At 44.3% G+C, this 27,704-nt stretch overlaps 1 protein-coding gene across 2 annotated transcripts; it reads right to left on the reverse strand.

The window, feature by feature from the left end:
• Positions 1–917: 917 nt before the first annotated feature.
• On the reverse strand, positions 918–27,406 carry LOC137095132 (metal regulatory transcription factor 1-like). Of its 2 annotated transcripts, XM_067461430.1 has the most exons (11): positions 27,276–27,406; positions 25,656–26,107; positions 12,130–12,368; positions 11,514–11,645; positions 10,851–10,924; positions 10,316–10,449; positions 8,578–8,655; positions 7,036–7,132; positions 6,307–6,851; positions 5,178–5,241; positions 918–4,871 (listed from the first exon to the last, which is right to left on the reverse strand). In XM_067461430.1, the coding sequence occupies exons 2-11, from the start codon at positions 26,067–26,069 to the stop codon at positions 4,411–4,413; spliced, it is 2,238 nt and encodes a 745-aa protein (XP_067317531.1). In that variant the 5' UTR covers positions 26,070–26,107; positions 27,276–27,406; the 3' UTR covers positions 918–4,410. The 2 variants fall into 2 exon arrangements, with proteins under 2 accessions (XP_067317531.1, XP_067317532.1); XM_067461431.1 differs by lacking the exon at positions 8,578–8,655.
• Between the last annotated feature and the right edge of the window lie 298 nt (positions 27,407–27,704).

Raw genomic sequence — 27,704 nt, forward strand, 5'->3', positions numbered from 1 at the left:
TTAGTTTATTTAACACTAAGGAAGCCATCCCCCTTGTGTGGCAGCAGGTTAAACCTCTGAGCTGCTGAAAGGTTGGTAGTTCAAACTGGGGAGCAGGGTGAGCTCCTGTTGTTAGCCTCTGCTTCTGCTAACCTAGCAGTTAAAAACATGCAAATGTGTGATCAACTGGTACCAATCAGATGGGAAGGTAATGGTGGTCCATGCAGTCATGCTGGCCACATGACCTTGGAGGTGTCTAAGGACAATGCTGGCTCTTCGGCTTAGAAATGAAGATCAGCACCACCACCCACCACCACCCAGAGTCGGACGTGACTAGATTTAATGTCAGGGGAAACCTTTTTATATTAGTGTAGATCAAGCCAAGAGGGAAATTGTGCCGTTTATTTAACACTAAGGGCCCTTCCACACAGCCCTATATCCCAGAATATCAAGGCGGAAAATCCCACATTACCCGAGTATGGACTCAGATAACTCAGTTCAAAGCAGATCTTGTGGTTATTCCTACCTAGATATTCTGGGATATAGGGTTTTGTGGAAGGGCTCTAATGGAGTCATCCCTGTAATTTAGTCAACACTAAGAGGAACTTAATGCAATGGGAACCAAGCCTGTTTCTTTCCCTGCCTGAGACTGGAGAGCCAAGAGAGACTACATGAAAAGGCTACACCATCCCACTTGCCTGCCAGCCCTGAAGGGACTGCCCTACTGGGCTTCCTTGCCCCCTTGGGCTGCCTCTTAGGAGGAGGCCCTGTCCCAAAGAGGGGTGGGCTGCCCTGTCTTCTGCTCAAGGTGCCGCCCAGGGAGGGGACCCTGGCTCACGGGGCAAGGGCTGGATGGGGGGCCTCACACATAGCCAGTCCCAGGAAGCCCCTTCAGGCCCCCTCCCCATCCCCGCTAGAAATGATTCTTCCCAAGGCACTGAGTTTAAACAAGCATTTAATTAGATCCTATTGGTATTAATATTGCTTCTGATTTAAAAAAAAATCAATTCCCACTTCCTGGCATGTGTATTTCAAAGTACAATATTAATCTTTTAATACAAAACAGAGCCGTTAAGCAAACACTGTTATTTGACATTTTACATTCTTCAAAAAAATACAAATCTATGTGTGTATTATGCTCTAAGGAGTTTGGAGAAGCTCTTCCTTTGGAAATACGGTACCTGTAACTCACATCTTCACATATCTCGCTCAATGCAAGGACATTTGTTCCCATTTTTCGGTTAAATTAGCACACACGTCAATGCAACACACGCAACTCCTGAGAGAAACTGGCTGCTTTGCCTCTTCATCATCTCCTCTTGGCCCTTCAGAAAGGAGGGGGGCAGGTGGGGGGCATCGCCCGCAACACCTCTCTCCCCTAGTGATGGGATGTGGGTGTCCAGAAAGGCACTTTGCAAAAGGTCTCTGAGCACCTTTGGGAGCCTGCACTGCCCCACATTGGGATGGAGCCACGTGTCCCATGTAGAAAGTGGCGTCTGAGGGGAGGGGCATTTGGCCCCCCACCAACCCATTTCTCCCTCTCCAGCCCAGTCTTCAATCTAACCTGTGGGACCTTAAACACCAGTGAAAGTCCCACTCTATCAGAGGCACCCACCCATCACACCAAATGCCCTTTTCCCATTTTGCTTCCACATAGGAAAGGCTGAGAAATCTCTTCTCCAAGACATGGCAGAGCCTTCATACCTCACAAAACTGCTAAAGTGAAGGGCAGCCCCTCCTGACATCTCCCCACATCAAGCCCCAGAAAAGAGAGTGGAGGAGCCTCTTCCATGAACAACACACTCCTCACTGAGAAGAACGAAAGGCCAAAACATCCATGTGCTGCTACGTATGAAGGGCCTTTGCTTGAGTGAATGGCCACTGCATAGAAGCGGGTTCTGGCCAGCGTGCTCATGACTGAAAACATTCTGTGGGTGAGACACCATTCCTACAAACACACCCAGACACACAGAGTGAATACATATCCAGTTTCCTTGGCTTTTCTCAGTGCAGAACCAGAGCCCAAGCCCCAAAACAGCAGTCACCCACATCAAAGGCAGAGGTAAGAGGGAAACCAAAGCAAGTGTGAAATAGGATTTCGAAGGAAAAGGTTGAGAAATAACACCCTGACTTTCAAAACAAACCTACACACCGCAGTTCATACCATATCCACATCACTGTCCCTGCTTCCAGGCATCTGCTGTGGTTTGATTGTGCTCCCCTGAAGAGTCAAGCTGCAGCTACTTCTGGGCCTGAGAGCTCTCCTGCCTTGGAAAGAGCGGCTGGACCCATTCCTTTTGGCTCCTCGCGGGGGTTTTGCATAGATGGGGCGTTGGCTTCACAATGCATAAAACAGGAGAGCAGCAGCGGAGGCCAGGGCTCCCACCCGAATCATTCCAGGGTGCACAGAGAGATGGGTGAACAAGGGTGCCCCTTCTAGCTACACATATTGCACAGAGATTAAGTGCTCTTTTTTTTCTTTCCTTGCACACCTGCCTTAACTTCTATCAGAGCAATGAGGGAAACTACCATAAGAACTCTGGATAGTTATTATTTACAAAGAAAATTGCAGCAATCAGCGTAAAAAGAGGACTAAAGTGCATTTCAGAGCCCAGCAAGTTAGTGTCAAAGGAACAGCAAAGAACTACTTCCCTTTGCTAGTTTCCAGCAGCAGCTTCCACCCAATGCAACAGACTCCAGGTATTATCTTCCTCCTCAAATCTGGGCTGGATAGAAGAGTGCCCCTCACCCTCCCAACAGAGCTATCCAGGGCCTGGTTTCTCAACATGACAGAAGCAGTGCTTCCTGAACAGGGAGGGGGATCTTTATATAAAAGGTGGGAGGGGGCCTCACTACATCCACTACAAGCAAAGCCTTCAGTATCCACTCCAAGGCTAATGGCCCAACACAGGGCATCCATGGCAAACCAAGGCAGATCTTGGGCAATCTTTGTCTTATGGGCACAAAAGAAGGACAGGGGGAATCATCTTCTGTCTGCTAGGAAGCCTCTGGGGAGGGCTAAGCATCGGCACACACCGGAAAGGGAAGTACCAAGGCCTGGGAGATGAACAGGCCAAAGGACAGCAAGACAGCCAACAAACACACACACACACACACACACACACACACTCAGCAAGGCCCCCCGCTGTGCCAACCAGTGCCTCGTGCCATCCAGAGGGACTCTTCCTGGCTGCGACTGCCTGATGACACCCTGACCCCACAGTCAGAGAAGGCTCTCTTTTCTCAGAACAGCAAAGGGGCAGATGCCTAATCAGATAAAGAGTAACAGGAGCAATGGGATCAAACAAAAACTAAGAAAATGGCAGATAAATAACAACATTTTTTTTTTAAAAAAAGAGACTTCTCAAGACCTTACAGGCTTCTGGGTGGGGCAAGGGGAGGCTGTGTTAGGAGATTTTTCCTGAGTAAAGTTAGAAGATAAAAAATGAATTCACCGACCTGAACAGAGGCCAGTGATCAGCAGGAGCAGATGGAGCCTTGGGAAGGGCCATAGGATGTCCTGGTGAGCATCCATCTGCACGGCGTAAAGGGGAGACGCTTGCTCAGAAATGGCGCAAGGACATCACAGGCCCAAGGACCCTGCCACACCTTCACTAGCCGAATTGTTCCCCATGGCAACACCAGCTCCCCTTGACCAAGACTAACATGCCATAGGGACTTCCACCAGCCGAGAGCAAATGCCTGCCAAACTTGTATGGGAGCCTCCCTTCTGTGCTACTGCCCACTGCAACGGGTGAGCAGTTCTGACAAAGCTGTGACAGTACAAACTCTCTGAAGTCCTGGGCTACTCATGTAAACACCCAGGTGGCTGCTCTGGAGAGGCAGCAGGGCGCTGCCTTTCGGCCAGAGACCTACCAAACGGAGGACATCCAGCAGTGACATGGAACCAGGCCGTGGGCCTATGTGCAAAAAAGAGGAGGCAGCAGGCTAGCCTGCCAGCCTCCTGAGAGCAACCCGGTGGAGTGAGGAGCCCTGGAAAGAGAGACCCATGGGGCTACTGCTGCCCTTCTCCCTGCAGCTGAAGCCAGGACACCACCAACACCAATACAACTGCCTTACAAAGTGCAGATGCCCCTCCCATGAGGGCCCTCTTGTGCTGTTTCCCTTCGCCCTTTTCTAGCACACACTCAGAGACTGCAAAGAGATCCTTGGGAGCTGCACATCCTCCCCAAACCCAGCATCTCTTCCATGGCAACAAGGTGCAACTCAAAAGAAGTCATCCCACAACATCCCCCTCTCAAAGTGACCGGTTCTATGACCAGTGGCACTGCAAAGGGCCAACATGACCAAAGAGTCCAGGTGGGGCTCTTTCCCCTTGGCCTCGGCCTTTTCCTCCTTCTCCATCTGGGAAAGATCCAGGCATTTCTCTCAACCTGCTCCTTGTGCCTTCCTGAGTCTGGAAGGGCCTCCTCACTTGGGGAAGCCACTTCTGGGTTCCAGTGCCCCATCCCCCTCCTCCACCACCCCTTGCAGCAGTGCCTCAAGGGGGATCAGGGCAGAGGGGCTCTCGGAGGGACTCTGGAGGGAGAGGAAGTTGGAGACATCCATGGCACTTAAGGACTGGTTCTGGGGGGAGTCCAAGGGGTTCCCTCCCACCAGAGCGCTTGTCTCAAACGCAGCTGCCAGGTGAAGCGATCCAGCAGAGGGGGCGCTAGTGGCCACAGGAGAAGGGAAGGCAGAAGGTGGCCCTCCCAGAGTGGAGGAGGAGGAGGGACAACTCTTGTTGCTGTTGTCACTGGTGCTGCTGGCAGCAGAAGCAGCAGCGGCTTTGTCCTTGGCGGAGTCGCGGCAGGTGCACTGGCACTGGCAGGCCTCCTCCTGCTTGATGATGATCACAGGAAGACTCAGGCCGATCTGCTGTACGGAGCTCCCTGCAGACACAGAGGAACATGGTCACTTGGGGTGGAAGGAAGCAGGCAAGCAAAGCTTGGGACCAGGCAAAGGAGCAGAAGGGCTGGGTGCCCTGCTAGCAAAACTGGGGCAGGGGCTCCCACAAGGCCTGCATACCTTCCCATATTGGATGCAACAGGGAGGGAGGGAGCTAAGGAGTGAGTCCTGGGCCCCACAATGACCCAAGGGGTGGCAGCAGTGGCTGGAGTAGCAAGGGGCTCCCAATACTAAGTGGGCAAACAGGCAGAGAGTGACAGCCTCTTCCTCCTCAATGGGTGCTTCCTTACCTGCATTGCCAGAGACGGGAAGGGCAGCTGTAAAGAAGACCTTCTCCAGCACCGGAGCCTGAGGCTTTGGGAAGAGAACAAGCCATTGGTATCTCTCATGGACAAGTTATACACAAGCCAATAATGTCATGCGGCAGCAAAAAAAAAGCCAATGGGAATTTGGCCTCCATAAATAGGAGGCTACATTAAGGGAAATAGGAGACTACATTAAGGGAAGTCATGCTACCCCTCTATTCTGCCTTGGTCAGACCACACATTATTTATTATTATTAACTTTATTTGTACCCCACTAGCATCACCCAAAGGACTCGATGCGGCTTACAAAGGCTAAGGCCTCAATACACAACATAAAAATACAACCTAAAGCAAATTAAAAACAATTAAAGCAATATTAAACAACAAAACAACAAGCAATAAACAATACATCAAAAACACAATAAAACTGGGCTGGGCCAGAGTAATGGGATCACAATGTGTCCAATTCTGGGCACCGCAACTGAAGGGAGATGTTGACAAGCTGGAATGCGTCCAGATGAAGGCAACTACAATGATCAAGGGTTTGGAGAACAGGTCCTATGAGGAGTGGCTTCAAGAGCTAGACATGTTTAGCCTGCAGAAGAGAAGGCTGAGAGGAGACATGATGAGGGCCATGGATCAATATGTGAGGGCAAGTCATAGGGAGATGGGAGCAAGCTTGTTTTCTGCCGCCCTGGAGACTAGGACACAGAACAATGGCTTCAAAATACAGGAAAGGAGACTCCACCTGAGCATTAGGAAGAACTTCCTGAGAGCTGTTCAGCAGTGGATCTCTCTGCCCCAGAGTGTGGTGGAGGCTCCTTCTTTGGAGGCTTTTAAACAGAGGCTGGATGGCCTCTGTCAAGGGTACTTTGAATGCGATTTTCCTGCTTCTTGGCAGGGGGTTGGACTGGATGGCCCACGAGGTCTCTTCCAATTCTATGATTGTACTCACGATGAGGAGGGCAAAGCTGTAAGCAACGCACCCCATCCTCTGGGAGCAGAGAGCACACAGCTGGCCCCACTGACCTTTCTGGACCTGCCCGGAGCTGGCCATGCACTCTCACCTGCCTCGTCTGAGGATCCCGGTAGCCCTGGCTCCCCCAGCACTCACCATCTGCTCCTGGTTCTGGGGCACCCCAGTAGCCCCATTCAAGATCCACTGAAGGTTCTGTTCCCCCATGACGAGGCTGGACTGAAGGAGGGCCGTGCTCTGCGAGGGTGTCAGGGTGATGGTGGGGCTGCCGGCCAGCACAGAGCTCCCCCCCAGGGGCACTGCTTGGATCTCAGTGGTGGCAGTAGCAGCAGCAGCAGCAATGCTCACAGCGGGAGCAGGGGCAGGCGAGGCAGGCCCTGTGACCACTGGGAATCCCACTTCAGCTGGCTGAGCAGACGGTGTCTGAATGTGCTGCAGGAAGTCCTGGGGATTGGCTGCAAATGGGGTGTTGTTAGAGGCAGGCACCTCAGGGGCCAAGCGGAGGAGGGTGGGTGTGCCAAAGGCCCCTTGCGGAGGGCCATCAGCCACAGGGACAGCAGGAGGCGCTGGAGTGGGAGGCTCAGAGATGCCCAGCTGCAGGACCAGCGATGGGGGTGAGGTCTCGATAGGGGGTGCAGAAGCATCCAGCTCTGTGTCGCCTCCAAAATCTTCGATCAAGGAGTCTACATCAAACAAGGAGGCAGTGAGTAAGAGCTCGGGTGGGAGGGGGGGGGAGGCTTATACAAAAGAGTCCAACTGCATCTCACAGTTCTCTGACTCTATGCTGTCCTTTCAAAGGGGTCTTTGCAAGGGGAAGGCTGCCTCTCTCAATGGCTGTCCTGCCCCAACAGCTCTGATTCTGCCTACCTGCTGGGTGGCAGTCCTCCTGGCTGGCAGCTGGCTCTGGGCTCTGGAATATGAAGATGCTTGCTGGTGAGATGGCACTCAGGTCTTGGCCCTGCATCTGGGTGCAAAGGAAGGGAAAGGTGAGGCACGTCCCATCAGTAGTCCTTACACTGGAGTTTGAGGGCCCTGCAACCACACACTCAAGGCCAGACAAAATGGTACAAAACTCCTGTGCAATTAGCTCACATAACAAGAACCTCCCCAAAACAATGTAGGCACAACTGTGGGAAAACCGAGCATATACACATGTGGTGGAATTGTGAAAAAACACCAAAGTTCAATAAAGTAATTAAGAAGGAAACGGAGGAACTATCAGGAATAAAATAGATTGGAACAAGACACAATTTTTCCTCCAAAAAATTGAAGGCAAAGGGGGAATCTTAAAAATTGGAGGGAATAATAAATTACATGTTAGATGCAATTAAAGCCTCAGTCACTTTAGGCTATTTATTTATTTTGCGCATTTCTACCCCGCCCTTCTCAACCCCCAAGGGGGGACTCAGGGCGGCTTACAAAAGGCACAATTCAATGCCAACATAAACAAACAATGGATAAAACATGTAAACAGCAATTATAACAATTAAGACAGTCAATCCATACATTAAAATCAATAAAAACAATCTAATGCTCAGCATTCGCCATCCCATAGTCCGTAAATTCATTCCACTTGTCAAGTACTCTAGATTCTGGTCATCATTGTCCTTATCTAACCGCCAGATTGCCTGAAAGCCTGGTCCCATATCCATGTTTTTAATTTCCTTCTGAAGGAGAGGAGGGATGACGATGACCTAATTTCCCCGGGGAGTGAATTCCACAGGTGAGGGGCCACCACCAAAAAGACCCTGCTCCTCGTCCCCACCAATCTCACTTGTGATAGAGGTGGGATCGAGAGCAGGGCCTCCTCAGAAGATCTCAAACTAGAAGGAGCAACAGAAATGGTACACAAAAACATGGCATAAATATTTAGCAGACTACCTCCTCCAAAACTATATTAGCAAAAGTTACAACACGATGGGCCAATTCAGAAAGTCATGGGAGGCAAAATGGAAAGGCTTAATTTACAGAATAAAGGGGAAAGATAAATACTGGGAATTAAACAATGACCGAACAATCGTAATAAGTACAGCAAAATTTGTAAACTGTTCCTGGGGAGGGGAGTGAGGGAGAAAGGGGAAATGATGAAAACATGTGTTACTAATGGAAAATGTTTTAAATGTTTGTATAATTTTGTGTAGCACTATTCACAATAATTCTGAAAATAAAAAGGCAACCCTCCCCCCCCCCCCCCACAAAGCAATAAAAACCAGTCTCTTCTGGAAAGAAAAACATTCAAGCCTGAAATGGGCATCCCTTGGAAGTGCTTCCTCTTGATGCCCCCAGCCCTAGAGAGGCACAGGAATACCACCTGATCTTAAGGGCATCGCAAGCTCACCAGCAAATATAATAAGAAGGCAGGCACAGCCTACAATGCCACCATCACCGCCACATGGGTGAGATACTCACTGGATTCAAATTATCCCGCAGTTCTGAATCTGTGGATATGAGGCTCAGGTCACTCAGGCAGAGAGAGTGGTTTGTGTCCTGGGCAGAAGAGAGGTGGCTGGTATTAGGAAGAACATTTGGCCTCCAGGGCCAGCAACCCCGCAGCCAGCATCCTGCCCTCCTTACTCAGGACTCCCTCCCCTTGGACTGTCTCTGGCAACTCTTTCTCTAGAACCCAGGCCCACTTGGGCTCTTTTCTCTGCAATACAACTAACTGAAGGGCCTGCCTGCAATCCAAGGCCCCTCTCTGATTGTGCAAAACTTTCATTTCTCAGGAATTCCTGCATGGAAGCTCAACGCATTACTGCAAATGGCACTACTACGTATGATGTCTGTGATGTTCAGATCAAGTTATTGTTGGGATTCAACCCCACACTGTCCAAGTCTCAAGTCCTCAATGAGGAGTAGTTAGTTTAAAATAGTCTGAGGGTTCCCCTTCCCGATGTCTCCTGAATGACAGCTGGGAATATATCTTTTTCATCTCTCTTCTCTCTTTTGCTCTCATTCTGATTATTTAGAATGGATACTTTTCTACTGCAAGCTTTTTGAATCTGCCTTCTGCCTTCTTTCACTTTAGTATGGAGAGTTTGTGCTGTGTGCTTTGAGATCTCTCTCTTCTTGTGTGTCAGGAGAGATGCAGTGATTGGTGTTTTTCTACTCTCTTTGGAACCATAGAAGAGATGGGTGTTAGAGTAGCTCAGACCCAGTTCTTGATTATTAAGAAATGCAGTTACTGTATATACTTGAGTATAAGCCGGTCCAAATATAAGCAGAGGCACCTAATTTTACCACAAAAAAAACACAAAAAACTGGGAAAACAAATTGACTTGAGGAGTAATCGCAGGTGGGAAATGCAGCAACTACTGGTAAATTTGAAAATAAAAATAGATACCAATACAGTTACATTAACTGAGGCATCAGTAGGTTAAATGTTTTTGAATATTTACATAAAACTAATTTAAGATAAGACTGTCCAACTCTGATTAAATTATTATTCTAACCTTCTTCAGTGTAAATGTACTTACGTATCCTTCCAATAATAATAAAGAGAGCAAATTAATAAATGTAATAACAATAATAGAGTAAAATAATAAATGCAATAATAATAGAGTAAAATGATAAATGTAATAATAATAAAATAATCAATGTAATAATAGTAATAATAAGAGTAAAATAATAAATGTAATAAAAATAATAATAATAAAGGAGTAAAATAATAAATAACCTTGACTCGAGTATAAGCTGAGGGGGACCTTTTCAACCTAAAAAAGGGCTGAAAAATTGGCTTACACTTGAGTATATACAATACATTATTGTAAATAAATCTTTTGTGATTTTTTAAAGATTGATCTCTGCATGTTTGCCTCCTAAGCTCTGAATTCTTTATAGTCACATCACACGGCACTTCACTCTCCTCGCTAGTCAGCTGATGCTCAACTTTTGTATCCTGTTTGTTTTTGGATGCTCTGCTTCATTTTAGGATAGTTTACCCTAACAGCTGGTCACAATGTTAAGGAGTGCCCCTGAAAACCCATTCTCCACAGCACAATATCAGTTGCAACGTATCAAAACAGGAGGAGTTCTCCAAAAGTCTTGGCAATTCCTTGCTCTGAAAGGCACCCCCAGAATAGAGCCCTCCGGACTAAAGATGGCACAGCAAAAGTATGTGACTTTCAAAGGGAAAAGTAGAGGCACCCACCTCCGAGAGGTTGGTGTTGGAAAGCAAGGTGTAGGAGGGCCCTTTCTCGTGTCCCTTCATGTGGCTCTTGAGGCTGTACTGAGTACTGAAAGCCTTCTCACAGCCATTGCTGGGGCAGAAGAAGGGTCTCTCGCCTGGAACAGGTAGGAGGAAGAGGAGGGAAGCATCCACAATGAGGAAGTATCAGCCTCAAAGTCTTAGGTTCGCTGCTGCTCATCAGTACCACTACCAGCAGCACATCTTTTGAAGAAACTGTTCTATAAACCTTCTCAATCCCTCTTACAGTTAAGCTATAACCCCACAGTTAAAAGCAGTATGCAACATAAAAACACCACATCCCCCAAAAAACAAACTATCAAAACCAGACTCTCACATCCCTAGATTGAGCTTTCTGTGACTTAAGCGATTTACCCTCCCAGATGCAACTAATGCAGGGACCAGGAAATGCCTCTGCCAGAGGATATCAGCACTCAGAGGACAGCATTATTTGGGACACACCATTAAGGCCAATGAGTCACTCTACCCCACAGCTTACCAGTGTGTGTCCTGACATGTGTCTTCAGGTGGTGGCTTGCAGCAAAAGCTTTTCCGCAGCCATCGTGGTCACACCTTCAGCAAAAGGGAGGAGAGCACAACCTGAGGCTCCCTGCAAAACCAGCATTTTTTCCCGCCAGCTTTAATTCCATTTAAGGGCAGAATAAGCCTCCTCAGAAGGGGAATGGACCCAGACCATTGACTGTCACCAAAGAAACCAGTATGAAAGGAGGAAGGGAACGAGGGAGGAAGCCAACTTGGGCCTCAGCTTCTAGACTAAATGGGGCTTTTTTACCACTCAGGGTCTTTAGTGTGGGAGCAACTTCCTCCCACACTGCGACTAACTACTTGAAGCTTTCCTCCTGAGCAAGTTGCAAAAGCTACAGCTAGTGGTTCTTTTAACTATATGGAACATAAATTCTATGGGGCCTCAGAGATTCTCATTTGCAAGATTACTCCAGAAGGGAACACTCTGGAGAGCCAGGATGAGAAGGTGTTCTGTCAGCCAGAATGTGGCCTTGCCTGGGAATCTACAGAGAATCATGGAGCTCAAAAAAGCTGTGGCTCAAGGCTTAGAAATGTCTGAGATCAAGGGGATGTCACAGCACATATTGGGAGTAACCTCCTCCCCCCACCCATCTCCGACCCCTGCCTGGAGAGTCACCTGAATGGCTTCTCTCCAGTGTGAGTCCGAATGTGTTTCCGCAGATCGCTGAGTGTAGTGAAGTACTTGCTGCAACCCTCTGATTCACAGTTAAATGTCTTCCCCGTGTGGAGCCTCTGGTGGGCTTTCAACCTACATGAGAAGAAGAAGAACTATTTTTTCTACCTCACCTACATCTTCCCGAAAGGACTCGGGCCAGCTTACATAGGGCCAATCCCAAACAACATACAATTAAAAACAAAACAGTAAAATATTAAAACAACATAAGAACAACATCATCATATACAATGATAGGCAAGAATCATAAGCAACAACATAGATATCTCTAGTCTCAGGGGAAAGGAGGATGGAAACAGCAGGGTCTCCTTTAATATGGGTCTGTTCTGCAGCAAGACTGACAAAACAAAGGAGTACCATGGCCAACAGGCACCCAAAGGCCAGGCTCCACTTGGCACCAAGAGAAACGCCAGACAGGAAAGCAGAAAGAAAAATAACCCACTAAGAGGGTTCTTATTTCACACGCTAATGGGGATCAGCTAAGAAAATACAGCCACAAACCTGAAGGAGGAATCCCTGAAGGGAAAGTGCCAGCTCTTGCCCTCAGGGCTTTTCATACCTGTACAGTGTATTGAAGGCCTTTTCGCAGCCCTGAACATCGCACTCGAAGGGCTTCTCCTTGGTGTGAACTCGGACGTGGATTTTGAGGCTGTAGGACGTGAGAAAGGCCTTCCCGCAGCCTTCTTGGTTGCACACAAAAGTGTACTCACCCCGGTGTGTCTTCTGGTGGGTGCGGAGGTTGCCTGCAGTACTGTAAGTGCGAGGGCAGCCCTCAAAGGTGCACTGATAGCGCTTCACCTGCAGACACACAAAGACACATAATACCACATCTCCCACACAACACAGCCAGGTGAGACAGATGCCATGGAGGATGGCAGGAAAAGGAGACAGCTCTTGTGGAAGAGATGCTTCAGCTGCCCTCACAAGACATCTAACTTTGGCTGGTGCCGTCGACAGCAAACCTGCTGGCACAAAGCTCTTATATCCACCAGGGAACAACAAACAGGACCCACTAGAGAAAGGGAGACACCAGTGGCTCTCCCATGCATTCCTGAGCACACAGCCTGCCTCTCTGACTGGGAGAACAAGCTGAGAACCAACATACAACTCTGTGGGTGTCCTAGGCACCACCTCCCCACACACCAGGCACTGATGCTCTTTAGGTGGCTGCCAGGCTGAGATCAGAGTCAACTGTCCTCAGGGAGAGAGGCCTTTTGCAGAACCCCAAAACTTTAGCAGACAGCTCTGTAGGTTCCAAAGCCTCACCCTGAAACCTGGTCTCCTGCAAGGGCCTTCCTTAGGGATTCACTCTTGAACTGGCCCCTCTGGGCAACCTCTCAGAATGCTCTGATTAGTTCCGGTAGTGGCAAGATGGCCTCCTTTGAGGCTCCTCACTGGAGCGACCGGCTAAACACCCCCTGGTTGAGCATATGCTCCCCCAACCTGGCAGCTAGAGCAGGTTGGTGCTTGTTTTTTTCTTTTTCAACTGGACTGACCAGCTTGGTATGATGGTGGAAGGAGAAGGAGAGGCCTAACCCAAGAGGTCAGAGGTTCAGTTGTGCGGGGGACTAGCAAGAACGCCCGGTTGTAGTGGCAACGCTGCAACGCGGGAGAGGACGCTGGCCGCTATTTTAAACCTGAAGAAAGTGTTAGTTAAAAAGAAAACTGATTTAAAGAAGGGAAACTCAAGCAGAGAAGGAATGTCGACGTTATCAAACCAGAATAATATATAATCAAAACACAAAACAAAAAAAGCCTCTGGTGAGAGTATAAAGAAAAAGATAAGGAGGAAAAGCCGCAAGGCGAGAGTCAACCCAGAATCCAGAATCGAAGAACAGATGCAAACCAGTGAGAGATGAATTGACTTGCCAACCTTCCAGGTCCCTGGTCTCTTCTGCACGCTAGAATACAGAGGGCTTAGCTGCAAGAGCCTGCAAGAGGCCCCCGCTAGCATTGAAGCTCATGCCCCATCCTCCGCCTCCGTCTCCCTCTGCCTCTCCTAAGAGCAGTGCGTCCTACTCCGACTGTGGCGGGCAAGAGGGGAGAGAAAGAAGGACCGATCGACTTCGCGAGCCGCGCGGAAAGAGGTGGTGAGTTCGTCAGAACTGCCGAAAGAGAGAGAGAGGGATCGAAGGGGAAGAGTGAGGATGCCGGACACCGGAGGCGGGAGAGGCAAAAGGAGCTCAAAGGCGGAAGTGAAGAGAACAAGGTCGGAAGGAGGAATGGAGAGCTAAGGGCAGAAGTGGCGGAAGTGACAGAGCGAGGAGGTACAAGAAAGGGCGGAAGAAGGAAGACGGAGATAACAACAGGAATGCACTAGGAATAAGGAACAGTGAGCAGAGGAATAGCGGCAGAGGAGCAGAGGGAGAAATGACGGGACGTAAGAAAGAAACTTAAAACGACCGTGAAGAACGACAGAGAGAACAGGGAAGGGAAAAGTGCAAAAGATATTCCTGGATTTACTTGATAATTATTGGTAAATGAAATAGACTAGAAGGTGGATAATAAATTGGACTAGGAGCTGATTGAACTGATTGGACTGGATTTACTTGATAATTATTTATAAATGAAATAGACCAGAAGGTGGATAATGAATTGAACTAGGAGCTGATTGAACTGACTGGACTGGATGGACTGGATTAACATAGGAAATAGGTATCATTTCTATATGTTATTTATATTTATATACTTGCTGTACTTGCTATTTATTGCTTAATAATAATTGCTATTTATTAATAACTGCTAATGTGGGAAGATTAGATAACTTAACAAATTAGATGATAGACAGAAATAGTGATTGATGTAGCAGTTGATATAGGATATTAACTATTTTATAAAGAAGTGGACTAGAGACGTATGAATTGATACAAGATATAGAATGAATTGAATTGACGTATGAATTGATACAAGATATAGAATAACAACGGGTTAACAAAGAAACAGATCTGGAACTGGAGTGAATCAATACAAGCTACAAGGACCTTTGCTATATAAGACTCTAATCAATTAACAAAGAAGTGGACTCAAACTCTAAAAGAACTGATTTAAAATATAAGGGTTGATATTATATAGGGGCAATCACAAAAAGAAATAGATTTGAACTTGGAATGAATTGATGTAAGATATAAGGAAGAGCATAGACAGCATATTGAATCTATACATTATACAATATATATCGTAATTCATTGGTTATATTAAAATTGACTTAGTAACCAACTGAGAAACTTAAGGACGTAGGTATAAGGATAACCAAGGACAACCAAGGGATAGCATTAGGCACCAATAATATATATAAGCTGTATAGATTAGCGCATCAATTCTTTGTTAATATCAAAAGGGATTTAGTAATTAATTAAGCAAATTAAGAATAAGTGATTTCTCAATATAAGAAAAATAAGAAATTGGAGTAAATTGGAGGGGGGGGGACTTTTATTACAAATATATAAGGAGGATGTCGGTACAAAAAGGGAAGATGGAGAAAGAGAGAGAAAAGGACAAGGAAAAAAAGGTACTGGAACAGCAAGAAAGGACTCACTCCCAGAGGAATTAAGCATTAAAGATCTTTTTAAAGAAATCTGGAAACTACAATCGGATGTTCAAAAGATACAGGAAAACCAAAAGGCGCAAAGTAAGACTCTCAAGGAGGAAATGCAAGAAATTAAAGGAAGAAATTAAAGGAAAAAATGCAGGCAACCATTAAAGAGGAGATGAGAGGAATAAATGAAGAAATAGGGAAACTAAAGCAGGAAAATAAAGAATTATCGAATAAAGAAACCAGGTACTGGCTGACGTCAGAGGCGAAAGCAAAGGAATTTTGGGAAAGAATAATTAAGGAAAAAGGAGACAGATTTTATTATTTATTTATTTATTTGGTGCTGGGGGAGGGGCGCTGATGTCACAGGGGACAAGATGGCAATGTCCTCCTGGCTCCCCTTCTTTATTCTGGCCCCAGCATGGCCGTTGGTGCTGAGGGGCGCTGATGTCACAGGGGACAAGATGGCAATGTCCTCCTGGCTCCCCTTATTTATTCTGGCCCCAGAGTGGCCGTTGGTGCTGGGGGAGGGGCGCTGATGTCACAGGGGACAAGATGGCAATGTCCTCCTGGCTCCCCTTCTTTATTCAGATGACCAAGAAGAAGAAGAAAAGAGAAGGAAAGACCAAGAGAAAAATCACCGACTATCAATGAAGAAGATCCAGATATGACAGAAACGAGCACAGACATGGCACCAGAGAAAGAAATACAAGAAGATCATGATGGAGGAAATTAAAATATATTCTAACAATATAAACGGACTGAACTCTCCAAACAAAAGAAGACAAATATGGCATGAACTGAAAAAAGGTAGATACGATATGATCTCACTACAGGAGACCCATATCACCCATAAACACGTTGCACATTTAGAACATAAGGCATTAGGGAAAACGTATTATGCATCAGGTCCTAAGGGGAAAAAAAAGGAGTGGTGATGTATGTAAATGAGAAAATATCATCTAGCTTGGCTTTCAAGGACCAGGAAGGAAGGATGTTGGGGATTAAAATAGCAATGAAAGAAAAGAATGTACTAATGTGTAATATATATGCACCTAATGATACTAAGAGTAAATTTATCGATAAACTAAGAAAGAAAATAGAGGAACAAGAATATGATGAGTTGTTGATTATGGGGGACTTTAATGGGGTGATAAATGTGGTGAAAGATAAATCTAAAGGAAACTATAAGACAAAACAAAAACCCTCAGGGGGTCTACTTGGAAAATTTATGGATCTAAAAGAGGAACTAGGTCTACAAGACATTTGGAGGCCCCAGCATTTCACTTTCTTTTTGAATTTCACTTTCACTTTCTTTTCGAATAGACACCACACACGGACATGCATAGATATGATTTGGGGAACAAATACGATACTAGATAAGGTGACTAAATCCAAAATACTACCAATGGTTGCGAGGAGGTGATCAGAGTGGAGAGAAAGCACACGCTGCAGTCGTGTGACAGGAGAGTAGAGGGAGATTTATTGTTTATTTCTCTGAATTCTGCCACCAACTGGTATAGTGGAGGCCAATTGTTATATGTAATCTATGGTAACTGCCACCAACGTGAGATATGAGGTATTACTGTGAGATATGGCAATACAGACGCAGAATGGATGGAGATGAGACTTTCTGCAACAAAAGATAACTCTACTCTTTCACTTCCACTCTTTCACTCCTCTCAGATACCAAATCAACTCCTGACTCTCAAACCATCTGTTTTCAAAACTCTCTCCACTTGGCTCCTCCCACTCCTCCTTCTGCCAGCTTGCCTTGGTCTCCATGGTAATGCTGACTGAGGATCTCTGAAATAGGCTGCTTCAGTGTTACTGTAGCCAACCTAAACACACACACACATATATACACAGTTTAAAACATGCAAACTATTAATAACTTCTGCACAATGGTAAATTCTGATCACGCCCCATTATTAATAACAATACAGGAAGAACACGGAAGAGGAAAAATATTCAATTGGGGACTCAATGATAACATACTAAAGGATCCTAAAGAACAGGAAAAGAACAAAGAATTATTACAAGAATTCTTTAAACTGAATACGGAGAAAGATACATCAATAGGTATCATATGGGATGCTAGTAAGGCATTCATAAGAGGTCACCTAATAGAACAAGTAGCGAGAGCAAAAAAATTGAGAAATACGGAGTGGGATAGAGATAACAAATTGGGAAAAACAAGCAAAAAAGAACCCTCAAGATAAAAAAGTACGCTATCAACTTGAGTTATTAAGGAAACAAATGAATACGATACAATTAGGGGAAATGGAAAAGAAACTTAAATTTGCGAAGCAATATCATTTTGAAAATGCTAACAAAATAGGAAAGTGGCTTGCAAGAAGGGTGGCAATAAAAAAACAAGCTAGAGATATAGTAAAAATTGAAGAAGTAGGAAAATATTACTACCAAACTAAAGATATAATTAAGCAATTTGAGGGATATTATAAGAACCTATATAAAGATGATAACATACCAGAAGAAGAGATAATGGAATATTTAGGATCATTAAACATTGTAAGATTGACAGAAGAACAAAGGGAGAAATTGAACAATAAAATCACACAAGAAGAAATAGGAAAGGCTATAAAAATATGCCGACAAACAAGGCTCTGGGACTGGATGTGTGACGATGTGTAAGTTTTATTCCTTTGGTTATGTGTAGTTTGGACAATGGTTTAGGGATGGTAAGTATGGGAGATTATGTTTTGTTGGCGAGAGTGGCTTGATGTTAGCTAAGTTGCCATAGCAACAGGGGCGGAGCCAACCGCCTCTTCAGGAGGCATCTGTGTTTTAAAAAAGTCAGTCAGTGGCCGGAGAGCTACTGAGAGGACACTGAATCTTTTGGTGGAGATTCAGGGAATGTGTCTGTAGCCAGTGTGCTATAGGGAAAAACTGAATCTCTTGGAGATTCAGGGAATCAATTGGTGACCAAAGTGGTTGCAGAGAAGGACCCGGTACAGGGGGTTGTTGATTCTGAATTAAGAATCAAGGTTTGGCTGGGTTTAAGCCTGTTGTGCCAGCTGTGAAACCTTATGAAGTGTTTGCCTGAGTTTACTCATGAAACCTTTCCAATGTATCCATCAAGATTTGTACCTCTTTTGAAGAACAGTTATACATTGTTATACTCCTGTTAAAATAAACTTGTTACTTTTTCCTCAAGCCTTGCCTGATACAGTTCCTTATAAGCTGAACAGCCTGGAATAGTAAAGTCAGGCCAGGAAAGTAAACGCTACGCTATCACTGAAACAAAGCCTTCTGTAATTAACAGTTCCTTTATAAAGTAGTTCCTAGGCTGATATTGATCGTTGCCCAGCTTCCCTCATAGATTAGGTGGCAGTGGGTGTTTTACCACGCGCACCTTCACATTTGGTGGCATTTGGTGGCATTAATACGGTCATCGTTACAATTGGTGGCAGCAGTTTGATAACGACTTCCTCACATTTGGTGGCAAGCGACGGGATTCGTTTAATATCTAATTTAGTGCCTAAGATCGCCTAAAGAAAAAATCCTGAGGTAAAAGTTGGAGCCAAAGATGGCGGCTAAAAAGCAAGGCAAAGTAACAAAGGAGGTTGAGGCTTATCAAGAAGAGGGAAGCTCAGACTCAGACAAAACTCCTATGTCTGAGTTACAGTATAAATATCAGATAGAGTTAAGAAAATTGGAAATTGAGGCACGGGACAGGGCGAGACAGGCAGAAATGGAGTTTGAGGAGAGGGAAAGAGTCAGGCAGGCTGAATGACGGAAAATGGAATTAGAAATTGAAAAACAACGTTTAACTCTCCCTCAGACACAAGTGAATATACAGGAGAGACCAGAGGAGATCCCTATGGATCATATTTTGAGAAAATTCCCAAGATACAATAAAGAAGACAATATCGAAAAGTTCTTAATTTCCTTCGAACGATGTTGTAAAGACTTCAATGTAGCTGAGGAAAAATGGATGGCATATTTAAGGCCACAGATTTGTGGTAAACTTCTGGAGATTTACAGCGACATGGCAGAGACAGAACATAAAGATTACTCTAAGTTTAAACGAGAAGTTCAACAGAAATTGCAGCTGACACCTGAATTTTATAGGATGAAGTTCAGGATAATCAAAAAAGAAAAATATGAGAGTTATTCTCAATTAGCTTCCAAACAAGCACAATACTTTGAGAGCTGGATCAAAGGCGCTGAGGTAAATGACTTCCAGCAGCTCAAAAACTTAATTCAAAAGGAGCAGTTTTATCAACAGGTCCCCCTTGATTATAAATGGATTATACAGGATAGAAACCCCGAAACTTCAGCACAAGCAGCTATCATGGTGGACCAGTTTATTACTTTAAAGGAAGGATTTAAAGAAGAAGAAGGAGTCAAAAAGACAATCCCAACCGCCATTTAAAAAATCCCCTCACAGTCAGCCAGGGAGAGGCTTTTCAGTAGAAAACACCGCCTGGACGATGGCAGGCGCCATGCAGCCTAACAGTGCTGAGGGAAATAAGGGCTGTTTCCATTGCGGAAAATTAGGACATTTTAAGTCCCAATGTAATCTCCTGAGAAAAGAGAAGTCCACCTTCTTCATTAGAGAAAGAAATACCCCTGGAAAAGAAATGGAACCCAGTGCTAAGAAGGATTGCACTGAGGTGGTTCAAAAGGGGGAACAGATTGAAAAACAGTGTTTGTTTGTGGTACTAAACACAGTCCCAAATGCCTATTTGGAACCCATCGAAATAGATGGAAACCTGTTACATGGATGGAGAGATACGGGTTCCGAAGTCTGTGTAATTCATTCAAAGATGGTACCTGAGAAGTATCAAGATCCTACTTCTCAGATTAATTTAAAAGGTTTAGGACCAGCGATTACTTCAAACGTGGTCTCTTTACCTATAAAATATGGCAATTGGACAGGCATGTGGGATTTTGCCATGAGTTCAGAGATCCCTTACTCATGCTTGATTGGAAATGACCTGGTCAGAAGAATTAAAAAAATATCAGAGTCACCTAAAGAGGGAAAAGACCTGACTGTGGAACAGACTGGAGTACAAAACACTTCATGTTTACCCATCTGTCAACCTATGGGACAGAAACCCGAAGCAAGCTCTATTATAACTGAGTTGGTTCAAGGGACGAAAGGAGAAAATGAAATTTCTAAAGAACAAAATTTCTAAAGAACTTCAGACCTTGTTTGATACAACTCAAGCCAAAAAGACAGAGTTAACCCCAGAGAAACCAAACCGGTTTGTAATAAAAAATGAAGTTCTATACAGGGAAGTTTTAGACCACAAGTCTCCAGCTGTTTCTTACATCCAAAGTGTGGTACCTCAGAAACATGATGAGCACCCAGATAGAGCCAGTGATGAGAATATAGAAACAGTGGTTCCTGCAGAACAAGTGATAAATTCTGAGGAGAAAAAAGAGCTGAAAGAATCGTTGACTTCCAAAGATATATTATCTTCAGCTACAAGTAAAGAAATTAACTTTGCCGAGTTCATTGACAAAGACAATGAAATACAATCAGAAGAAAAAACTGAAGAAAAGCGAATCCTTAAGGAGCCTATTTATTTGGCAATAGACATGGTGGGAATACAAAATATCAAAAAAACCTTCTGTAAAGCAGAGATCAACACACCTAAAAGACTAGTTGAAGTGAAGATAACTTCCAAACATGATTCGTTCACTATGGAGGTTCCAGATGATCGTACAAAAGAAGTTTTGAAGATCGGAACTGTGATTGAAGTTAAAAATCTAAGTGAAACTTATCAAAATGAAGAGAGACATTTTGCTGAGAATGAAACGTTGGATCAGCTTCTTCTTACTAAACCTGAACACTTCGAAATGCCTACAGATGAAAAGAAAGTAAGCAGAGAAAGAAGATCTCATCATATATCGGAGGAAGAAGAGGATAAAAACCAAGCTGATGGACTGTTAAGAAAAGTGATATACACTGACTATGTTATTCTTGATAAAAAGACAAATCTCCAGTCCCAAGGTTTAAAGGTTCATCCAGACAGCAGTGATGAGACTACAATAGAGAAAGACAATGTTCTTGTTTGTTCTTCCAACGATGGCGAATTCTCTTCAATACCAAGAAAAGATGTTCAAGGAACTATAAATTCTTCAATAAGACCTGATGATACGTTAAAGGAAGCCTTTATTCGAGCCTTAAAACTCAATGAAAGCAGAACTGTTCCTGATAATTGGAAGGTCAGGCTGAAGGAAGAAGCTCCAGCAGCAAAAGAAGAGAAGGGAGAAAATTTCCTACAACAGCGTGGTAACTTCGTGGAGGGCCAAGAGACTCTTGATTGTGAACAACCTGTGATTGACTATAGAGACTCAAATCTCTTCAAATTGTTCAAACTTGCTCATAAGTTTAAAGGACTTAATGATATTGTCAGACTGTTATATGTAAAAATACTGAGAATGTATGTCAGTGGAGTCACAGGGAAGCTGACCAGGTATATTGCAAAGGAGATGGGAGGAATGTTAGAGATGTGAGACTTTGATATTGCATAAATGGATGATATTGAATAACTGATCAAAATATGGTTTGTATATAGTTATATGATGTTGATATTATCCAAATTATTTTTGACCATTCTAGTCGGTAGAAAAGTCAAAAATAATCTCTATGGGTTGGGAGGTGTGACGATGTGTAAGTTTTATTCCTTTGGTTATGTGTAGTTTGGACAATGGTTTAGGGATGGTAAGTATGGGAGATTATGTTTTGTTGGCGAGAGTGGCTTGATGTTAGCTAAGTTGCCATAGCAACAGGGGCGGAGCCAACCGCCTCTTCAGGAGGCATCTGTGTTTTAAAAAAGTCAGTCAGTGGCCGGAGAGCTACTGAGAGGACACTGAATCTTTTGGTGGAGATTCAGGGAATGTGTCTGTAGCCAGTGTGCTATAGGGAAAAACTGAATCTCTTGGAGATTCAGGGAATCAATTGGTGACCAAAGTGGTTGCAGAGAAGGACCCGGTACAAGGGGTTGTTGATTCTGAATTAAGAATCAAGGTTTGGCTGGGTTTAAGCCTGTTGTGCCAGCTGTGAAACCTTATGAAGTGTTTGCCTGAGTTTTCTCATGAAACCTTTCCAATGTATCCATCAAGATTTGTACCTCTTTTGAAGAACAGTTATACATTGTTATACTCCTGTTAAAATAAACTTGTTACTTTTTCCTCAAGCCTTGCCTGATACAGTTCCTTATAAGCTGAACAGCCTGGAATAGTAAAGTCAGGCCAGGAAAGTAAACGCTACGCTATCACTGAAACAAAGCCTTCTGTAATTAACAGTTCCTTTATAAAGTAGTTCCTAGGCTGATATTGATCGTTGCCCAGCTTCCCTCATAGATTAGGTGGCAGTGGGTGTTTTACCACACGCGCCTTCACATTTGGTGGCATTAATACGGTCATCGTTACAATTGGTGGCAGCAGTTTGATAACGACTTCCTCACAGGATGGTCTCACAGCAAAATATTATTTCAGGATATCCTAATACCACCCTTACAGAAAGTGATAAATAGAGCAATGGAGGAATCAACTATCCCAGAAACATGGAAAGAAGCTACGATCACCATGATACATAAAGACAATATAGAAAGTACCCAACTTAAAAACTACAGACCAATTTCATTGACCAATGTAGACTATAAGATATTCTCCAGTATACTAGCTACTAGACTAAAAGATCTGTTGAGTGTAAGAATAGAAGATGACCAGGTGGGTTTCCTCCCCAAACGTCATCTAAGAGACAATATAAGAACGATAATGAATATCAACGAATATTATGAGAAGAACAATCACAAAGAAGCCGCCCTGATTTTCTTAGACACCCAAAAGGCTTTTGACCGGATAAATTGGAACTTCATCAAAGCAGTACTAAAAGAAATGGACTCAGGTTATTATTACATAAATGCAATAAATTCAATATATTCAAATCAGTCAGCCAAGGTCATTATAAATGGACAAACCTCAAACAATATTCCTATTCAGAAAGGAACAAGACAGGGATGCCCCCTGTCTCCACTATTATTTATTTTATCCTTAGACATATTGTTAATGAATATAAGAAAAAACAATGAACTAACAGGTTTAGGAATAAGAAATTATACATACAAAATCCGAGCGTATGCGGATGATATAGTCTGCATTGTAGAAGACCCAATAATCAAAATAAATAATTGGCTAATAGAAATTGAAAGATTTGGAGGTGTGGCAGGATTCAGAATAAATAAAGATAAAACACAAATCATTACAAAAAAATATGAACAAGAAAAGACAAGAAGAACTCCAAACTAAGGCTGGAATTAAAGTGGTAGACAAGACAAAATATCTGGGGATAATATTCACGTCCAAAAATACGCAGTTAATAAAGAATAACTATGAAAAAAAGGACAGAAATTAAAACAAGGATGAAGTCATGGGAACACCTGAATCTTTCTTTGCTAGGGAGAATATCGGTTGTTAAAATGAGTATATTACCAGAAGTCTTGTTTCTGTTTCAGACCCTTCCAATATTAAAGTCTAAAACAATGATAATGAAATGGCAAAGAGAGATAGGGAAATTTATCTGGAAGGGCGGAAAACACAGGATAAGTTTCAGGAACCTGACAGATGACAGGAAAAGAGGGGGGCTTGCCCTACCCGATCTCCAACTCTACTATGAGGCAGCTGCCCTAGTGTGGATAAGGGAATTGACAACTTTGGAGAAAAAGAAATTACTGACTCTGGAAAGTTTTGATTTAGTCCAGGGATGGCATGGCTATCTGTGGAGGGGGAAAGCAAAAAAGGAAAGAAACTTTAGAAATCACTCTATAAGAACTGGGCTCATCCAGGTCTGGGATAGGTATAAAGAAAATTTTTACATAAAAACACCATTATGGTTCTCACCTAATGAGGCTAATCATCTAAGAGATCTACCCCGAGAAAAATGGGTGACATACAAACAACTGATAAAGATAAATACACAAGGTTTCAGTATTTTCAAATTAAAGAGAACTTTAATGTAGACAGTAAATTAGGTTTTGAAACAAAAGAAAGATTCTGGGATAAGATAATAAAGGTCGACATAAAATTAATAAGTAGAATTTATAGACTACTATTATGGAATACAGAAATGGAGCAGGTAAAGCAAAACAAAGCAAAGCAAAGCAGGTAAAGGAAAATATGGTAAAGTGGTCTAGGGACATAAATCGATCAATATCTATGGCAGAGTGGGAAGAAATATGGCTTGAAAAACTGAAATATACCTACGCAGTAGAAATGAAGGAAAATTGGTCTACGCTATTTTACAGATGGTATTTAACACCAGAGGTATTGTCAAAAGGAAGAATCAAGGAAAAATGTTGGAAATGTGAGAAAAATATTGGGAATTTCATGCACATGTGGTGGAAATGTAAAAGAGTTAAAAAGTTTTGGTATCAAATAGGGAAACAAATGGAGACAATCTTAGAGATAAAAATCGATTTAAAACCTGAATTCTTCCTATTGGGAATCACGGATATCAAAATGGATAAGAACACCGATAAGCTATTCTTTTACATGACAACTGTGACCAGGATTACTCTAGCTAGAGTATGGAAGACAAAGGATATACCCACGATAGAACAATGGAACTTGAAATTCCTAGATATACTAAATATAGATAGACTTACTCAAAGAATAGCATTAAATGATGGGGTCTAAAAAAAACGGATTGGACAAAATTCCTAGACTACATTAAAAAAGAAAATAAAGAGATTTACATTAGTGAATTATAAAAGAGTCTCAAAGGATGCTTTAATAAGAAAACGGAGACAAAAAATAAAATAAAACAATACAACTAGATCATTAGTAAATGATATGACCCTCAGCTTGGTGAGATCTGGAAGTATACTCACCCCCCCCCTCTTTTTTTTCTTTTCTTTTTTCTTTTATAGTTGCGGATGTTGTAACCGTTGGAGTTTGCTGTTGTATGAGGTTTATTGTGGTTGTTGGTTTTTTTTTCTTCCCTTCCCTTTTATTCCTGAACTTTACTCTCTTTTTGGATTGTTCTCATGCTTTTTATGTAAAACATGGACAAAAAAATGAAGATGTGTATCAGCTTGACCATATGTATGAAGCTCCTGCACTTTGGGAGCGGATTATATTCTCAATAAAAATATATTCAAAAAAAAAAAAGAGAGAGAGAATGCTCTGATTAGTGAACAGCAGGAGGGAGATGAACTCCAGCTAGGTCTGCTGCTGCTAAAGAGCTGCTCTTCAATAAGGAAACTCTGGTAACAGCAGCAAAGCCTAGCCAATAAAGCAGAAGAAACATTCAAAACAGAAAGCTAGTTCTGCACTGCCACTTTTCAGAACAGGAAAACAGGCAAGGCATGGCTTGCAAGTAGATGGGCGTCTCAGGAAGTGGGTAGTAGTTTAACAGGGGTATGAATCCATCCAAAGAAACTCTGGGCCTGATACAAATACGCAATCCAAGCTGAGAGATAGCATTGAGACTTTTCTAACTAGACAGGGTGCACCAATGCCTCTGTGGCCCAAGGCAGCTGGTGCCCTTCTGGAGAATGGAATCTGCCACTCACCTCCTTCACCTTGGTCTCGGGGCACTCAGATTGCAGTGTGAGGGTGGCCCCTTCAATGTTGCGTGGCATGGGAGTGGAGCCGGGGTGGATGGTCAGGTGGATCTGGTCTGGGGAAATAATGTGCTGCACGTAGCCCTGGGAGACGCCCTCATGGCTGGCCATCAGAGCCTGGAAGAGGTCTTCGTGGCCCTCCGGCAGGAAAGGCAGGGTCTCTGGGTCAAGCCCCTCCTCCTCTTCCTCCTCTCCCTCCAGTGGGGCCCGGTCCTGCTCAATGAGGACGGTGGTCCGGTCATAGACCATCTGGGGTGAGGACGGCGCCAGGCCATTCTGGCCCACCAGCCTCAGCAACACGTCCTCCTCTTCATCCTCCTCCACCACATAATAGATGACATCCTCCGGGCTGTGCTCCCCCATGGCTCAGCAGCGCTCAGTGAGGTTCACAGGCAGTGCATCTGGAGAGGGACGAGGCAGGCACACAGTGAGAAGAGTCCTGCAGAAGGAGACCTGCTTCTCAACAGACCTGATATTAAACAGTGGCATGTCTATGTTTGGATGGCTCTTGAACTTCCATGTCCAAAACACCTGGAAGTCCAAAGTCTGCCCATGCCTGCATTAAATCTTTTGCAGACACTTCACAAACAATAGACTCTAACAATAATCCTGCCTGCCATAAAAGAAGGTGCCATCTAACCCCCACAGACAGATGGCCATCCAGCCTCTGCTTGAAAACCTCCAGAGATGGAAGGAGGCCCGGGTCTATATGAATATGTAACAAAATTTGAGAAAATGTCCTGTTCCTGGTTTGAAAGTGTTATTTCCTGTTTAAATGTGCAATCCTTACTTTGAAAGTAGTTGTTCCACTCCAGACACTTGGTTTTCATGGCTGCCACAAACTATATTTAATTGGTTGAGACTCGATGAAGAGATATTTGTTGAAAAAAAAAGTGCTCTAGCAGAATGTGCCTCCCGTAATAAACACAGTTTTGACAGTTTAACAAACTTTTCTCATGTTTTTATGACAGAACCAATCAGGAAATGACATTTAGAATAGAGGAACAAAAATTGTGTTATATAGTGTATTCCACTAGAGTTAGAAAAGACCCCAAAGGGCCATCCAGTCCAGCCCCTTTATGCCAGGCAGGAAAACAACATCCTAGGCCAGGCATCCTCAAACTGCAGCCCTCCAGCTGTTTGGACCTTCAACTCCCAGAACTCCTGACAATTGAACAATCTCGTTAGGGCTTCTGGGAGTGGGAAGACCAAACAGCTGGGGAGCCTAAGTTTGAGGATGCCTGTCCTAGGCCTTCCAAAAGATGACCATTCAGCCAGAGATATGACGGATATGATTAAGTGAAATGCATGTAAGAGATAGATCAATTTGGAAGAGACCTCAAGGGCCACCCAGTCATAAAGGAAGGCACAACCAAACCCACCCGACAAATGGCCATCCAGCCTCTGCTTGAAAATATCCAGAGAATGAAGCTTATGCCACACTCGAACAGTCCTCTCGTAACTGGATCTTAATGGTCGCCACACTCAAAAGAGGGCGAAAGGCCTCTAAGATAAAAAGGGGGTGTTGAATGGCGAGCACAGGAAAAATAAGTGGCTGGGTTCCCTCACCGGCTCCCGGGAAGAGGAGACGCGGCATCCGCGGCATCAATAACGCCCTCCGGTGCCCGGCCTCCATGGCCCACCGTTCGAGTAGCCCCTTCCCTCGTCGTACAAGCAGCCGCGCTTCCGCTTCCGCCCGGCGCAGCGCACGTCGGGAGGGCACCGCTCTCCGGGGAAGAGTGGCACTCCACTGAGGTCCCGCCCCTGAAGAGGCTGCCATGAAGGCGCGCACTAGCCAAGCCCTCCCGACAAGTGGCCACTTAGCCTCTGCTGGAAAAGCCTCTAGAGAAGGCTGACTGTACCCCGCTCAAATTGGAAGAGAACCCCAAAGGCTATCCAGACCAACCCCTTCCTGCCAGGCTGGTCGGCACAATTCGATCCGTCCCACAGATTGTCATCCAGCCACAGATATGATAGAGAAACAGATATGATAGATAT

The sequence above is a fragment of the Anolis sagrei genome, chromosome Y, assembly GCF_037176765.1.
Source record: "Anolis sagrei isolate rAnoSag1 chromosome Y, rAnoSag1.mat, whole genome shotgun sequence".
Taxonomy (NCBI): Eukaryota; Metazoa; Chordata; class Lepidosauria; order Squamata; family Dactyloidae; genus Anolis; species Anolis sagrei.

Bases quoted from the DNA above. Each gene is read 5' to 3' on its own strand.
- LOC137095132 (XM_067461430.1), bottom strand. From the start codon at position 26,069: ATGGGGGAGCACAGCCCGGAGGATGTCATCTATTATGTGGTGGAGGAG. The intron at 7,133-8,577 runs GTGAGTATCTCA...CTTTGCACCCAG, and splicing joins TGCGGGATAATTTGAATCCA to ATGCAGGGCCAAGACCTGAG. The intron at 5,242-6,306 runs GTGAGTGCTGGG...CTCTTCCCAAAG, and splicing joins CCCAGAACCAGGAGCAGATG to CCTCAGGCTCCGGTGCTGGA.